We start from the raw sequence: 17,694 nt of genomic DNA on the forward strand, positions 1-17,694 counted from the left end.
TGTTGTTCAGTGCTCCATTTGTAGATCCTTCCGTACGTGAACCCATGATCCCGCAAGCACCTCATGGAAGAGGCGATGTGTCCATGTGGCACTGCCGGACCCCCCTGGAATGCCCAGTCACAGTGGAGATGTGTTTGTCTCCTTCTGATACATCACCAGTGGTACTGACAGCCTTAGCAAAGACCCATAAAGCCCACAAAAAGCATGACCATGAACATAAGTCAGGCTCCCTGGGCAAGATGGCCCCCAAGCACCATGTTCCCTCTTCGAGCCAGGATAAGCTTGGCAAGAAATCGCATGCCAACTCTGAGGCACGCGCTCCAAAGAGATACAAAGCGGAATGAAAGTCTAAGCACCTAGACAGGCCTCAGTCTTCTGCCATCTCAGAGCAAGCGTACCGCTAGTCTCTCGAACCCTGTCGACTCCACTGGGTCCGTCAGGCCTGTTCTGGCCTACACCGAGCACACGCCTGTTCCCGAGCACACCGGGCAGACTCTCACCGCTGATACCTTCAATGGAGGTACTTTGGCTGCTAGACAGCCTGCCGCAGTGCGAAGTGCTAGACATTGGGCAGCCTCAGTCTCCGACGAATGAACCACAGTTATTACATGCCTAGCTCTATAGGCATCATGGGGATCCATAGGGTGGCTGAGGAGCCACCACCACCTCAACATGGACCACCCCCGTTGGATTTTACTCCCTTGGTTTATGAGGAGCCACACGGGATTGCTATGTCCCCAGCACTGGCAGAACCAACGGAGCCGGTGAAACCACTGGTACTGACTGGCGTGTAGTCATGTCTGGATGATGCCCTCGTCCCTCTGGCCCTCTACCACCAGACAAAGGCAATACCAAGACCTTTTATGATGCATGGCAGTGACTCTGTCTCTCAGTGGAAACTGTGACTGGTCCCCAGGATGAGTTCCTGGATGTTTTACAGCCTGCAGGACCATCACAGATTGTGGTCCACATCCATAAGGTGATACTGCAACCAGCCTAGACAATTTGGCATGCGCCAGCATCCACTGCCCCAGCGCCAAAGTGCGTGGAGATCAAAGGCTTTCTCTTCACCCATCTGCAGCCTAACTGGTCCACTCCGCCAGACCAGGCAGCCAAAAAACTGGACCTCATTGGAAGGAAAGATATAGTCCTCCGCAGGCCTGCAGTTCCATGGAGTTATCCGGCTGAACAAACAAAATACGGCTTTTGTTCATATATGAAGTGGGGGAGCTCCAGGCCTCCCTGCTGGAGGACGAACAAGCAGAGTTCCAAGCCATTATCCATGGGGACAAGCTAGTAGCCAAGGTTGCGCTCTAGCAGTTGACACCATGGACACAGCGGCGTGGGTTCTTGCCTCAGGAGTTGTGCTCAGACAGGACTCCTGGCTCCAAACCTCAGGATTTCACGCAGAGATGCAAACCACCCTGCAAGACCTCCCGTTTGATAACCAAAAGTTATTTAGTGACAAGACAGATGAGTTGACACTTCCTTAAGGACTCTCGGGCCGCTCTGTGGTCACTGGACTGCTACACTCCAACCCTTGCCCGCTATCAAAACAGACAGTCTGTCAGGCCATGCTATCCCATTTGACTGGTCTACCAACCCTATTTACTGAGCCAGAAGGATCAGATGTGCTGCTGTCAAAGATCTCACCAGCTTAGGTTCTTGACCGCCTGTGTCTCTACTGCCTCCACTTCTCAGCAACGCCCTCCAGACGTCCTTTTTGACTCTTACATAGAGAACCACGAACCCAGCCTTGACCCTTCCCCAGTTTCCCAGATTGTCTGCGGGGACTGTCTTGCTCTATTCGCCCACAACTGCAGCAAGATTACCACCGATCGCTGAGTGCTAGATGTCATAAAATCCCACATTTCCCCCATGCCACCCTCCACACGGTGAACAAACACGCCTGACACAACTAGAGTTCCTCCAACAGGAGGCCCGCACACTCTTAAACAAAGGAGCTATAGAGTGGGTCCTTTGCTGCTATCAGGGCCATGGCTTCTACTCAGTTTCCTCCTACCAAAAAAAGAAGACAGTCGCCCCATTCTGGATCTGTGGACGTTGAACCGATTATCTGCAAATTCTGATTCTGTATGGTTACTCTTCCTCAAACCAACCCCTCTCTATTCCCTGGAGTTTGGTTCGTGGCTCTTGACATGAAGGATACATACTTACATGTGGACATCCACCCCGCCCTTCGCAAGTTCCTCCACTTTAGTGTGGACCATTCCCACTACCAATTTCATGTATTCTCTTTGGGATTGCCACAGCCCCTCGCAGGTTCACGAAGGTCTCCGATGTGGTGGCAGCACAGATGAGATGCTGGGCATATTCACTTATCTGGCTGACTGGCTCCTGGTGGCACCTTCACACAACTGCCTCCCCGCTGCTATCCGCACTCTGTGGGCACTTCTTGCCAGCCTGGGCATATGTCAATGAGGCAAAGTCCATCTTGGTACCAACCCAAACCCTTCCCTTTATAGTTGCTTGCCTGGATTCCCCCGTAGCCAGGGCATTCTTCCTGAAAGACCTGGTTTGCCGCACTTACAGCCCTCATCACGAGACTCCAACAGCACCCATCTTTGTTACTTTGACACTGCAATCACACCATGCGCCTGCCACCCCACGAGATGTCTTTGGTTATGGCTGCACACGATGTATGACCCACAAAAGGATCACCTCAACAAATGGATCTTCCTTTTGCACACAATACTGTTCTTCCTCTCCTGGTGGTGCGATCCATACGAGGTCATGACAGGCATCCCCTTAAACCTCTTTATCCCACACTAGACCCTGACCAGACACCTCCCTTGTAGGTTGGGGTACCCATCTACAAGGGCATACAGCACAAGGTCTTTCTTCCCCCATAAAAGCATGGATGCACATCAGTATCCGAGAACTCCTTGCAGTCCACCGTGCCTGCCAGGCATTCCTGCCCTTTGTGAACTCCAGACACACAACTTTTCTCGGACAACATGACCATGGTCATCTACATCAACAAACAAGGAGGTGCCAGATCATCGACACTCTGTCAAGAGGCGGTGTGACTGTGGAACTGGTGCCTACGACATTATATCGTACATCATGTGACCCATTTACCAGGGGCAGACGATGACCTGGCAGATAGCCTCAGCTTCTCCTTTCTCTGCAACCACAAGTGGGGAATTACACAACCCCACTCTTCAATACATCTTCCAAGTTTGGGGCACACTGCAATGGGAACTCTTTGTGACTGCCTTCAACCACAAATTTCTTCTCTTTTGCTCCAGGGGCGCCCTTAGAGGGGGCTTATGATGAGATGTTCTACTTCTCCCCTGGACCTGGGAGCTGCAGTATGCATTCCCTCCCATCCCACTCCTCCTGCAAGTACTCCAAGATGAAGCAGGACCGAGCAACCCTCCTACTTTTGTAGCCCTTTTCTGTGCCTGCCAATACTGGTTCATGAGCAGATCAAAAGATGAAGATCTGTCATCTTCCCTTTCTACCAAAACTCCTCACCCAACAACTGGGCCAAATCTGCCACCAACCCTCACCATTGTCATCTCACAGCCTGCTATTTCAATGGGGCTCACAAGTAGATGAGGCATGCTCTAAACCAGTGAAGGATGTACTTGCGCACAGTCGCCACCCCTCTACCAAGGCATGTTACCAAGCCAAGTGGCAACGCATCACGATATGGGCAATACACATCCATCACTCCCTGAACATGGTGCCCATACAGACGGTCCTCAACTATCTACTTAACCTTCACTGTTCAGGCCTCGCCCTCTATTTGAGTACACCTAGTGGTGATCAGTGCTTTTCTTTCACCTGTGGACGGTGTCTTGATCTTCAGCTATCCAAACATGGTGCGCTTCCTCTGCAGCCGCCTCAATACCTTTCCCTTGATTAGAAAACCTACTCTCACGTGGGACCTTAACCGTGTCCTCTTGACACTCACCAAACCCCCCTTTGAGCCTCTGGTCTCTTGTTCACACGCCCACCTCTCAATGAAAGCGATTTTCTTCGTAACCATCACCTCTGTCCAATGAGTCAGTGAATTGGCAGCTCTGATGGCAGATCCCTGTTCACGATATTCCATAAGGATAAAGTCTCCCTATGACTCCACCCCAAGTTTCTCCCCAAAGAGGTTTCGCCATTCCGTGTCAATCAGGTCCTTCATCTTCCAACCGTTTACCCTGAACCGCACACCTCTGCCAGAGCACGTACCCTGCACTCGCTCGACATCTGCCGTGCGCTAGCCTTCTACTGCCAATGCAGCTGTGCTTTCCGAGCCTCGCCCAGACTCCTTATCGCTATAGCGGAACGCTGAAGCGACCGGGCTCTTTTTTCCCCAGTGCATCTCAACATGGGTCTCCTGCTGCGTCAGACTGTTACTCCCTTTCATGGGTCTCTCCGCCACTGGCATCACTGCCCACTCTACTCGCAGACGTCCCATGGCAGGAGACTTGTAAAGCTGAAACGTGGTCCTTGCTCATTATGCTCTGACTCAGTCGGCAGCAGCGGACACAGCAGTGGGCCTGGCAATACTGCAAAACCTTACTCCTATGAGCCCTCGCTCCCACTTCCAAACTGCATACTGCTCGCTGTGCTACTGGCGTATGGAATCCACACAGGAAGCAGCAGGCGAAGAAGAGGGGAGGTTACTTACTGCAGCTGATGGTTCTGTGAGAAGTGTGGGCCCTATCTGGATTCTCCTCTGTTATGGGTTCGCAGCCTGCTGATAAGAGGGAACTGAGGGGGTGTCGACCCACGCAGCCTCATAAGACCTAGGATGCAACCACTTGGACCACGCATGACGTGTGGGTCGGCAGACTACGTCAAACAGTTCCGGCTCTGGCACACAGTGCGCATGTACATCCAGGTAGGGACCACACCTCTCGAAGAACATTCAGTTACCAGCGTAACCTCCCTTTACCAATTCAGAGTCCTCCCCTTTGGACCAGCACCTAGGGGCTTTACAAAAGTTTTTTTGATGGTGTCCGATGATGAGAGAGGGATTCACACTCACCATACCTTGATAGGAACTGTTAAATCAGAAGCCAATGAAGATGCCCAGCAGACAACCAGATTCCTGCTCCATCTGCTGCCTTTCCTAGGTGTTTGCATCAACTGTGAGAAATCCACATTGACTTCTATGAGGTTGATAAACCTTATGGGGTGATGATGGAGTCATCCATAGCAAGAGCTTCTCTACTGCTCCAGAGGTTGTAGGCCATAATGACTGTCTACGAGTGCGTCTATCAGAATGCCCTGGACTTCAGCCAGGACTTGCCTTTCCCCCCTCAGCCACATGGCCTCATGCGCGCACACTACCATTTGCCAGGTTCCATCTTTGTTTGTCTGCAGACATGGCTTCTCCCCATGTACTCACCAGAGAGGGGCAACATTGACAAGGGGATAATTCTGTTGGGGGTTTTGAACACACTCATCTGGTGGACAAAGCCTTTGGAGAAAGTTGAGGGGGATCCCTTGCCACACACCGACTCCTGAGGTACCTGTGTTTAGATGCCTTCCTCTTAAGTTGGGGAGCTCATATGGGAAGTCATATGGCACAAGGCGTCTGGGCCCCTTGGGAGTCCAGAATGCATATCAATTATTAGAACTCAGGGCTGTCACTAAAGCCTGCAGCACCTTCCTCTTACTTACCTGATCCCGATGTCCAAATAATATTGAACAATGATAGTCTTCTACACAAACAAGCGCGCTCCCCTTCCTGAGTGGTGCAAAGGCTCTAGCAGAGGATGTTCAGCTAAATGGAGTCTTCTCACTTTGGGCTCAGTAGTGCCAGTTCTCTCCACAATCTGTAAGGATCGGCAATTCTGGAATATTCACTTATTCACTTATCCTTCAGGGCCTTCTATAGGGCTTCCATGGGGCACCCAAAATGACTAGGGTAAGCCGTGGACCGTATCTCTGTACAAGGTCTGGGGGCCTCCAGCATAGCAAAAGCACCGATGTAATAACACAGCCATTTCCCCAGGGGTTCACGGCACTTATGGAACACATGTATGACTTGGCGGCCATTACCATGGAGTGGACTCCAGGACCGTAGCGTGTGGTGTGCTGGTGGTTCTGGTGCATGGGCCGTGTGCCGATACGCCTTGCTTGGAGGCGGGTCATTCTAACTACGCTGGAGGCTCTGTTCTGTGTAACCTGCAATAGGAGTTGGAGCAGGACTGAGGATGGTCCATCGTCCTGCTGTAGACTGTCCTTGTTCCTGAACGACTGCTGCCGAGCAGTCTGCCATAGTAATGCCCCTCCAGTCACAGAGGCCTTGCTACTGCCCTGTCTCTAACCTGCCCTTGTGTCCATGCTGCAGTGCCCCACGTTCAAGCGGGAGGCAGACGGGGCAGAGACGCCAGAGCCATTTGCAGCAGAAGCAAAATTCTTCACCGAGTCACGGCTGCTGCAGAGAGATGTACAGATCGTCCTGGAGAGCTGCCACAATCAGAACATCCTGGGCACCATCCTCCATCCAGTAAGGGGGGCGGAGAGGTCTCGGGCTGACCCCAGGGTGGCTGGGTACTATTGTGGGGGAAAGCAGGTGCATTTTTGCCTTTTGTAATAGGGAACTGCTCACGCACCCCAGCTGGGGGGATCCAGCCAACCGTCCCAGGGGTACCGTGGGGTTGGCAGCCTTTTCTCTCGGGAGCTTTGGGTGACCACTAAAATGGAGGAGAGTTTGTTGGGGGGTGTCAGAGCGCACTCCGTGTTCAGTGGGGAGCCAGCGCAGAGAGCAGAGCTAGGAGGGGTGGAGAGCTTATGGCAACCCGTGTTGCTTATCAGACTGCAGAACTGCTGCATTCTGCACCAGGGGGAGCACTACAAGACGGGTGGTTTCGTTGCTGGTTAGGAGTTCATGAGTGCAATGGGATTGCATGGCAGGCCTGGGTGGAGACTTCTGGGCAGTGTGGGGTGGCTGGCTGGCTGGCTGGGCATCCAGCATCAGAGGGGCCCAGGAGGACTCCCGGACTGCAGCCTAGGTAACAGTTGGGGAGCAGTTGCCTCCCCTAATGTTCCCCATGGTTGAAGGCTGTCCTGTTGGCTAGCTCCCTAGCTGGGGGAGGGGGTGTCAGTAGGATGGCTCCCACTAGCCTGGGCTGGAGAATGTGTCCCTGCCGGCCGTGGGCTAGCAGCAGCTGGTGACAAACAGCTGTCAAGTGAGCATTGCGTAGAGCGAGGCCGGGCAGGGTCGCAGCCAGGGCTATGCCTCGCAGGATGTTGCTGCTTTTTGGAATGGGTCTTGCCGGCTCTAGACTCCTCCAACTACTGGCGATAAGTCTGTCCTGGCCCTGGTGTGGGGGGGACGTCTGAGCCTTGTCGCTCCAGAGGGGACAGAGACTGACCGTGTCCTCTCCTCTCCTGCTTCTAGAATGGCAACATCACGGAGCTGCTGCTGAAGGAAGGCTTTGCGCGCTGCGTGGACTGGTCCATCGCCGTGTATACCCGCGGGGCCGAGAAGCTGCGAGCGGCTGAAAGGTAACTGTCGGGGGCTGATGCTGGGGGAGATGGTTCTAGGGTGCAGGGCTCCCCAAGCCCCACCCAGGGACATAGCGAGAGTGCCCCCAGTGGATTCATGACCTAAAGAAAATCGCATCCTCCTCTTCCATTGGCTGCCAGCATCTGCTGCCACCTGAAGAGGCAGCGTCCAGGAGCTGGGCCAGCTGCTTGGCTGCGGGAAGGACGTGTCTGCCTCCCCTGGTGGCAGCTGCGTGGTGCACTCTGCGTGGAGGGGAGGTGGGGCTAGCTGAGCTCCAGCAGAGGTGGGAGATGGCTCCCTGCAGCCAGCTGGGGAAGGTTCCGAGCACGGGGATCTCCCAGCTCCCTGGCTGGTCTTGCTTCATTCCCCTGGGGCGCCTGGCGTTGCCCCTCCATTTGGCCTGGCTGGTGGGGATTCCCAGAGCTGCTCTTTGAAGAGGAAGGCAGGGGCTAGGGGTGCGTTTCCTCTCACTGCTAATTTCCAAGCAGAGCAGATGGGACCCTGCCTGCTGCCTCCTGCAGGTGGCTGGTGATATAGCTGTGTGTGCTCCCACTGTCTTCTACCTTGGCTGAAATCTAAGGGCATTCTTCCCTTCAGGCCATCACTGCCGTAGTCTGCCTCTTGCACGCAACCTTGGAAGAAGGCAGATCTCTGTCTTGGGTAGTGGTGACCACAGAGAGGCAGGGGCTTGGCTGGTCCCTTGGCGTATCGATTCCAGTCAGCTCAGGCCCGGCTTCACCTGCTCAGCTCAGTTGGACGTTGCTGGCTAAGACAGCACTCGCCTTGCGGGGTGGGGAGCTGCAGCTGGACCAGGATAGTAATGGTTTGGGCTGCGGCTTTTGCAGTGCGGGTCCAATGCTGCTAGAGCCACATTTAGGCCTCTAAGTCAGTGGCCTGATTCCCAGGCACGCAGAGGACTCAGCTGCTCCCTGTGTTGCCTTAAGTTTTCTTGCTGTCCTGATCCACTTCCTCCTTGTAGCTGGTGACAAAGGCCCGTTCGGCTGGTTGGTCCCTGTACCCATCATGTCTCAATGTGCCAGCAATCAGGGCTGGCTCTTACTGCTCACCGGTTACCAACTGGGCCTGTGCAACCTCGGCTTTGTTTAGGTGGTGGTCCCCCATCTGCCAGGGGCTTGACCACGTCTGCGGCGATGGCAGGCAGTGGGACTATGGCCAACTCCCGTAGGGTAGGATGCACACCCCAAACCTAGTGCTGGATGGTCACCTGTATCTTTGTGTTGCTAGGTACGCCAAGGAACGCAAGCTGAGAATCTGGAGAGACTACGTGGCTCCCACGGCTAATCTGGACCAGAAGGACAAACAGTTTGTTGCCAAGGTGAGTGCCTAGCAACTCCGCACCTGCAATCCTGTTCAGGCTGACAGGACCTGAGTGGAGCATGGAAGACAGGTCGCCACGCAGCACGTGCTGCTGCTGGTTTCAAAATGCAGTCACCCGCATAAAACCTCGGGATTTTTCCGTTGCTGCAGATGGAACATCCCCTCCCTGCCATGTGCAGCACTGCACAACTGGCCAGGTGCGTGATGGGATTGCGATTTCCTCTGTAGTGTGGCGCACGGGTGCTGCTGGAAGGAGGAGATAGGACGTGATGGCCCATCGCTCTGCTCTGGGGTGGCAGATGCGATGTTCTTGTAACTTGCAGCCCTTGCTGCTAGCACTGATTATGACGAGCTGCATCCTGAGACGGTAACACATAGTCCGGCTTCCTTTGCAGCTCAGGGAAGTGTGGAATGTCATGGTGCCCAGCATGGGCACAGTCTGCCCCTCAGATGCAAAGGAAGAGCTGAATCTGTAGCCAGTGAGCTGTGCTTGTTCAACCCTTTGCATGTGGGAGCATTGGCCTGTGTGGACTCTCTCACCTACAGTTATCTGCTCTCCAGCTTTGCCCACCATCCTGCTCTCTGCATGCCCAATGCCCTGTCTTCAAGCCTTGTGGAAGGGGGGAAGCAGTAGACGTGGTATCTTGACTTTAATAAGGCTTTTGATATGGTCTGGCGTGACCTTCTCATAAACAAACTAGGGAAATGAAACCTAGATGGAGCTGCTATAAGGTGGGTGCATAACTGGCTGGAAAACGGTTCCCAGACAGTAGTTACCAGTGGTTCACAGTCAAGTTGAAAAGGCATATCAAGTAGTCTTGCAGGGATCAGTTCTGGATCCAGTTCTGTTCAATAGCGTCATCCACTATTTAGATAATGGGATAAAGAAAACACTTAAAGTTTGCAGACGATACCAAGCTGGGAGGGGTTGCAAGTGCTTTGGAGGCTAGGATTAAAATTCAAAATGAGCTGGACAAACTGGAGAAATGGTCTGAAGTAAATAGGATGAAATTCAATAAGGACAAATGCAAAGTGCTCCACTTAGGAAGGAACAATCTGTTGCATGCGTACAACATGGGAAATGAGTGCCTAGGAAGGGGTACTGTGGAAATGGATGTGGGGGTCATAATGCATCACAAGCTAAATGACTCGGTGTGCAAAAAAGCAAACCTCATTCTGGGATGTCTTAACGAGTGGTGTAAACAAGAAAGACACGAGAAGTAATTCTTCCACTCTACTCTGCGCTGATACGGCCTTAACTGAGTATCTGTCCAGTGCTGGGTGCCACATTTCAGGAAAGATGTGGACAAATTGGAGGACGTCCCAAGAAGAGCAACAAAAACGACGGAAGGTCTAGAAAGCACGACTTATGAGGGAAGATTGAAAAAATTGGGTTTGCTTGGTTTGGAGAAGAAAAGACCAAGGGGGACATACTTTTTCAAGTACGTAAAAGATTGTTAGAAGGAGGAGAGAGAAATTGTTCTCCTAACCTCTGAGGATAGGACAGGACAGGGATCAGTGGGTTTAAACTGCAGCCAGCGCAATTTAGGTTGGACATTAGGAATAACTTCCCAACTGTCAGGGTAGTTGGACATAGGAATAAATTGCTCAGGGAGGTCGTGGAATCTCCATCCTGGGAGATTGTTAAGAGCAGGTTAGACACACACTTGTCAGGGATGGTCTAGATAATGCTTGGCCCTGCCGTGAGTGCAGGAGACTGGACTAGATGATCTCATGACCTTCTAGTCCTACATTGCTATGATTCTCCTCCTTGTGTTGCTTCTCTGTGCTCAAATCTCTCCCTGGGTGGGAAAGTCCCAGGACTGGCTGGGGCGGGAGGAAAGGTTCATGTGCATGAGGGTCTGATCAGAATGGCCCTGAATGTGGGGGATAAGGTTAGTATGGAAACGGGGGAAAATGTATCCTCTGGACTAGAAATAAGTTCTGCTCCACCCTGTGGCCACAAATATCCCTGTAGTGCAGGGATATTTCCGCTTCCCCTACAGCACAGTGGCCGGTAGAGGCTGCTCTAGCTCACGGTAAGGTTGATTCTGGTCAAGTTCGTTTCTTTCAGTTCTGTTGTAGTGTGAATCCTCCTGGGGCCACCCCCTGACCTCCCTTTCCAGAGCTGCCTTGAAGCTTACAGGGATAATGGAACTCCAGAGTTCCAGCAGCCAGAGATAAGGAACCCTGAGCTTGGAAGGGATATTGAACCTCCTGCCTCAGGATATGAACCAACCACTGGCTGATGGGTCAGACAGGAGCTTCCCCTTGGGGTCAGAGTATCCCAGGACTGCTTCTACTGCAGGATTTCTTGCACCTTCCTCTGAATCAGCTTGCCTCGTGGGAGATGAGCAATGGTTCTGATGTGGCGGAGCATTGCCTGTATTCCTTGTTCATCCTGTGTGTATTACAGTAATCGCTAACAGCCACCGCTGAGACCAAAGCCCCATTGTGCCAGGTGCTGTACAGACATAGTGAGTGATGGCCACTGCTCCAAGGAGTTCCTGGGCTAAATGGGCCAGGCAAAAGGCGGGACAAGAGGGGACTTGCCCCCAAGGTCACACAGTAGGTCAATGTTGACTGAGATTAAAACCCAGCCCTTTCACCTCTGCCTTGGTGCCCTAATTTCTGCCTGAGGAGTCTCTTGAGCCGGCAGAGCATTGCCTAGGGGTTCCTGTGTGTGCTACAATTTTCTGAATGCTGCCTGTAAATGATGAGATGGCTGGTTCCGGGGATGTGGGGAAGGCGGTGGATGTGATATATCTTGACTTTAGTAAATCTTTTGACACGGTCTCCCACAGTATCTTGCCAGCAAATTACAGAAGTCTGGGCTGGATGAATGGACTGTAAGGTGGATAGAAAACTGGCTAGTTTTCAATGGGCTCAACAGGTAGCGATCAATGGCTCGATGTCCAATTGGCAGCTCAACATCTTCATTCCCCTCCATTCAGCACTGGTGAGACCACATCAGGAGTCAGGAAGGATGTGGAGAAATTGGAGAGAGTCCAGTGGAGGGCAATGAAAATGGTTACGGGGCTGGAGTACAAGACGTATGAGGAGAGGTTGAGAGAACTAGGTTTGTTTAGTCTGCAGAAGAGAAGAATGAGGGAGGATTTGATAGTGACCTTCAACTACCTGAAGGGGGTTCCAGGGAGGATGGAGCTAGGCTGTTCTCAGTGGTGGTAGATGACAGAATAAGGAGCAATGGTCTCAAGTTGGATATTAGTGGGGGAGGTCTAAATTGGATATTAGGAAAAGCCTTTTCCCTAGGAGGGTGGTGAAGCACTGCAATGGGTTACCTAGGGAGGTGGTGGAATCTTCATCCTTAGAGGTTTTTTAAGGTGCAGCTTGACCAAGCCCTGCCTGGGATGGTTTAGCTGAGGTTAGTCCTGCTTTGAGCAGGGGGTTGGACCTCCTGGGTTCCCTTCCAACCCTCATCTTCTAGGATTCTGTGCAAGTATTTCAGACCGTGTAACCACATCTGCCTGGTGGTTTGAGGTTGGGAAGTGGAGGGAAAGCCACTAGATGGTGCTGTTGGCACATATAATTATGCTCTGTATAAACATGTGCATCTGGGGAGGTTTAATTTGGACTGAAATGCCTGAGAAATGGGCAGTCAGATTTCTTGGCAAGTAAACGTAACCCCTGCTCTCTGTTCCTCCCCCACTCTTGGGGAGCGTTTGCAGCAGTGGCTCTCAGCCCCTGCTGGGCGGAACGTCCTTCCTTCTCCCCCTTGCAGCCTGTCTCTGGGTTTCGAACACCTTTAAACTCTCTTGGAAATGGAATTATAGCCTCATTATAAGCTGCAAATGTCAATCAGTGGCGGGATGCTTTCCTGCTTGGTATTCTCCTGTGCGTCTGCAGGAGGGAGAATGCACTGGGCGGTGAGTCTGCTGTATGCGGGAGTACCCGGGCTCCCAGATCAGATCAGAACACACTGTGCTGGTCTCAGACAACACACACCTGGGCATGTGTAGGAAATGAAACCGTTCCTGGCCCTTTCCACCAGTGCGTGCGCCATACATGGTATTCCACTTACCGCAGGCATCTGTTAGACTGCTGTATTTGGGGCAGATCTGTGGCACAGGGAGAGTCCTAATGCAGCAGCAGGTCTCAGTGGTTCTGGAAGTTGAGCTAATGCCTTAGCACTGGCTTCTGAGACTGGAAGTGGTCATCACATGTCTTACTACTTCTAAAGCACCATGCAAGACTCATCTGTTTGCACAGGGCTTCCCTAATTAGCACGAGACGTTCCGGTAGCTGAGTCCTTTTCACCCGTCCCTGTGGGTATGTACCCACCCCAAGGTAGCAGCTCTAGAATTGCATCTTCCCTCAAGGATGATTCGAGCACAAAGTCCTTCCAGGATAATGTGGAGGCTTTAAATCCTTGTATCTGGCACCTGGGCCCCAGGGTAATGAGGTGCTAAAAACCAGACCTGTCTGGCTGGAAGGGACCTTGAGAGCTTACCTCGTCCAGCCCCCTGCGCAAGGAAACCTAGACCTTCCCTGACAGGTTTGTCAGCCTGATCTTCAAAGCGTCCAGTGATGGGGGTTCCACTCCTGGAAGCCTATTCCAGAGCGGAACTACCTCTGGAGTTAGCAGGTGTTCCCTAATACCTGACCTAAATCTCCGTTGCTGCAGATTAAGCTCATTACTACTTGTCCTACCGTCTGTATACCTGAAGAACAGTTGACCCCATCCTCTTTATAAGGGCCCTTCACGTATTTGGAGACTAGTCATGTCCCTCCTCAGTTGTCTTTTCTCAAGACTCAACTTGCCGATTTTTAACCTTTCCTCTTAGGTCAGATTTTCTAAACTTTTTATCATTTCTGTTGCTGTCCTCTGCACTCTTTCCAATTTGTCTCCCTTTTTCCCCAAAGTGTGGTGCCCAGAATTGGACACACTACTCCAGGTGAGGCCTCACCAGTTCTGGGCTATTACCTCCCGTATGTTACATGCATTATTCCTGCAAATGCATCCCAGAATATTAGCCTCTTTCACAACTGCATGAGATTGACTCATACTCCATTTGTGGTCCACTGTAACCCCCAGGTCCTTTCCAGCAGTGACCGAGTCTCAGAGCCCAGGTCAACTCGCTTGGGCCATGGGGCTAAAAATAGCAGTGTCTACACTGGGGCTTTGGCTGGAGCCTGGGGCTCTCAGACCTTCCCCTTCACAAGGTCTGAGCCCCAGTATCTACACTGCAATTCTATAGCGCCCTGGCCCAAGCCAGCTGACCTGGGCAGGCCATGATTGAGCTGTGCATCTTTTGTGGCAGTGTAGATGCACTCTGGGGGGATGAAGTGCCTTTCACATGCAGTCTCCTGGCTGACCGGCTTTCCTCTTGTCTTGCAGCAGAGTCAGTGCTGCTGGGGCAAGGCAGCTTTGGGTGCATCCCCTGCTGGGTCTGGACAGCTGCCAGTGCTGTCCTGAACCCTTAGCCGGAAGATGCAGGAAGCCAGTTAGAACCAGTCCGTGGCCTGTCGGCATGTCCCTTTTAGGATATTGTCAGGTCCATCTCTGCGCCTGTGGCTGCCCCAGTAGTGGCCTGGACTGACTCCAGAGCATTGACTCCAACTTCTCTGGAAGGGTTAGTTGGCTCAATGTGGGTCCTTGGAGGGGGAAGGGTATTGGAAATCCTCCCACCCCCATTCTGCTTAATGTTTCATGGTGTCTGCAGCCAATGAATGTCTGGAGGTGGGCGGCAGGCCGTGCAGAGCGGAGAAGAGTGTTGGGTCCGTGTCATTCTACTGGAATGCTCCCTGGTGTTTCAGACCAGCTGAGTCTCATGGGGAGCTGGTGTGCTACAGGCAGGATAAGAGCTGCGTGACCCTGGCTCACCTCACCTCTGCGCCCTTCAGCTTTGCGAGAGGCTCTTCTGCCCGAGGGACAGGGGGCTTGTAGGAGAGCTCCCCTGGGCATGGGCTGGCACCAGGCCACGCTTAGCTGGCAGTCCTGGGGAGCAGGGAGTGTGAGGGAGAGCTCTGTCTCCTCAGGTTAGCTAGAAAGCATGTTAACTTCACAACGATTAGCTGAGTTTTCATCTGAAACTTTGCTGCTTGTTGCGGTGTGCTGGCTCTGCTGCCTTTCCTGTGTTTCTGCTGATCGCTGCTGTTCCGTGCCATATGGTCTGTGAGTGTGTGGCTGGCTTCCCCTTCCCTGCTGCGCCGATTCCAAGAGCTGGCCTGGTGTTCTTACAGAAGGTTTAGCTTGTGCACAGCCAGCAGCTCAACTCTGATGCAGCGAGAACAGTCCACAGGCCAGGGAGGGGCCAGCACTCTGGCCTAATGCAGGAGCACTCCAGATGTGGACTGTGCTTAACTTGCATAGCAAGGTGCTGGTGGCTGCTTGGGTAATGGCACCTCTAGTCAGGCTAGGAGTGGTCTTAAGGCACTGGGCTCGAGAGGTTTTTTCCCTGCTCTGCCACTGACGGGCAGGTAACACTCCCTGGGCCTCCGTGGCCCTCTGTAACATGGGGATATTCCCTCTCTCTCGCCCTTCATCTTGCCTGTTTTAGACTGTAAGCTGTTTGTCTAGGGCACTGCATTCCCTGCTCTGCCACTGACCTGCTGGGCGACCTCGGTCAAATCACTCCCCCTCCCCTCCCCCTTTTGTCTTGGGACTGAGTTCGTTGGGCTAGGGCCTATCCCACTGCCTCAGGGTGCCCGACAGTGGAGCCCCGCTCTCACCTGGGGTCTCTAGGCATGCCTATAATACAAATAACTGGCCTACGAGTGCAGCACCTTGACCAGAGATGTGGCCCATGAAGAACTCCCTGGGCAGCAGCTAGCCGGCTGCACTTTGGCCGCTCCTGGCTTAGCATGACCCTCAGGCCCTAAAACTTGACGGGCCCTGCTGCCTTCCTGTGTCCTTGACTGGTAACGTCAGCCTTCGGTCTTCTGCTAAAATGCCACTTCCAGCAGGAATGTGCCAGTCAGCGTTCGGGAAGCCCCTGAGTGGCACCATTTTTGCAGTGTCAATTTTCGGTCTCTCTTTCCTCGCTGAGAATTGTAAGTGACAAGAAAAATCAGGACAAATGTGTGAGTGCTTTAAAGGGCATGAGCTTAAATGGATGTTCATCACGTGCATGGCGCCTTGCGAGCCTCCTGCGGAAGGTGCTTTATAAACACTCATCAATCCTCCCCGTGCCTGGAGAGGTAGATAAGTACTTGCTGTCTCTCAGATGGGGGAACTGAGCAAGTGAGAGCTGGGAACAGAACCCAGGTGGCTTCCCTGTGCTCCACCTGCTAGACAATGCCAGGCGTAGGCGCGCATGGCGTGCAACTCTTTCACACTTGAATGTGTATCAGTGTCAATGTAGCGCACTAATGAAACCTGACGTGACCAATGCTGCAAAAGCTGATTGCTTTATTGCTTACGCCATCTCTGTGCTTGGCAGCCAGTCGAACCACTTGTTCCGCTGACAGTAATGACGTAACGGTTTGTGGAGAGGGGGAGGAAAAGACTTTGCATGGTTGACATTGTAGTATCGTTTTACAGGCAGTTCCTCGGACCGTGGAAAATTGGCTTTGGATAATTTCTGACCCTGCTGCCATCGTGTTCAGATGATGGCGTGAAAGTGAGAGCACTGATTTGTGTTTGGTTCATTTCGGAAGTATTGAGTTCTGGCCCTCAATAATAGGTTTGAATGTGTCAGATAAACTGTGTAGTGCGTGGGCAGGAAAAGTAGCGGAAATAAGAATCTGTGAGGGATTAAAGAGGCCCCCTGTACATATAGTCAGTCTGCAGCCTGAATGAGGTGGGGTCTGTCATGTGCAGAGCTGGCTGCTCTCAGCACTTCGGTTTCGGGTATGGGATGTGTTTGCTTTCAAGGTTACGCACTGAAGCGCCCACGTCGGGAAATGCAAAGTCAAGGTTGCTCAGACAAAGCTTAACTCTGCCCCTTGTGCACATGCCTGGCAACAGTTTGAATCACGCGAGCAGACGCTTTGCTGGTAAGCTGGCTGCACTTGGCTGTTCAGGTTAGCTGCCTTGCGTTACCATTCAGGGGTTACAGTTAGCTTCCTGACTTGCTCATCAGCAAACTTAGAGGGGCTGAGTCTGCCAGCCCTGCTTTCCTTACTGCTGTTACACTAAACGTATTGTGCTGAGATGCTTTGGTGCCCTGTCTGAGATGCCTTAAGGGGATCTGAATTTTTCAGAGTGCTGAGCATCCACTCAACAGTCTGTGCTCTTGAAGGTATCTCAAGTCAGACACTCGATCACTAATCACTTTAGACGAACCGTGCCCAGCACGCTTTAATCCAGTTTATTCTTTACATCTCCTGGTATGTGGTGATGGATTTCGTGTAGTGAACGTGAGGGGCTGTCAGGGTTGTGCGTGCAACCTTTTTCCATTTCCTGACTGTAAGTCCTGGCGTATGCTGCCGCAACCTTCTCTTAATGGACTTTTTATGTGGACGTTCTTGGGGGTTCAAAAGGGAAAGGGTGGAAGATAGCAGGCTATACTTCTGCAGTTCACTTGAGGTGTGCAGGGCTCTGACTGAGCTCTGCCTTTTTTTAGTAGTGTCCATGTAGGTGCCCGACTTCAGCTGCTCACTCCATGGCGGTGGCAGTAGTTATGGGCCGAGCACCTGACAGGAAGCACCCATAGGGACTCGCATCTCAAAGTTACTGCCCAAGGGATGTAGCTTTTCCTTCACTGCGCTGCTAGTGAAGCCAATCTTAATCTGTTGTAACATTGATCTATTGTAGATGCAAATAAACCTAATACGGTCATTAATCTCCGAGAGCACATGGTCAATGAGACAATAAGTACAGGTGCATTAAGTAGCGTTGCCTCATTCACTGTGACACCATTGTGCATGACAGTTACCGCTCAGTAACCACTGAGCCCTTCCTCATT

The 17,694-nt window shown here is 52.4% G+C and overlaps 1 protein-coding gene across 2 annotated transcripts in view; it reads left to right on the forward strand.

Moving 5' to 3' along the window:
* SND1 (staphylococcal nuclease and tudor domain containing 1) overlaps positions 1 to 17,694 on the forward strand; it is a 412,723-nt gene that overhangs the window by 40,210 nt on the left and 354,819 nt on the right. For both annotated transcript variants that reach the window (XM_067531417.1, XM_067531418.1), the window contains exons 7-9: positions 6,326 to 6,484; positions 7,379 to 7,485; positions 8,732 to 8,822. In XM_067531417.1, the coding sequence (XP_067387518.1) occupies positions 6,326 to 6,484; positions 7,379 to 7,485; positions 8,732 to 8,822 (357 nt within the window). The remainder of the gene's footprint in view (positions 1 to 6,325; positions 6,485 to 7,378; positions 7,486 to 8,731; positions 8,823 to 17,694) is intronic.

Source organism: Emydura macquarii, unplaced genomic scaffold, assembly GCF_026122565.2.
Source record: "Emydura macquarii macquarii isolate MOO-44397 ecotype Brisbane River unplaced genomic scaffold, CSIRO-AGI_Emac_v2 contig_3219, whole genome shotgun sequence".
NCBI classification, from domain to species: domain Eukaryota; kingdom Metazoa; phylum Chordata; order Testudines; family Chelidae; genus Emydura; species Emydura macquarii.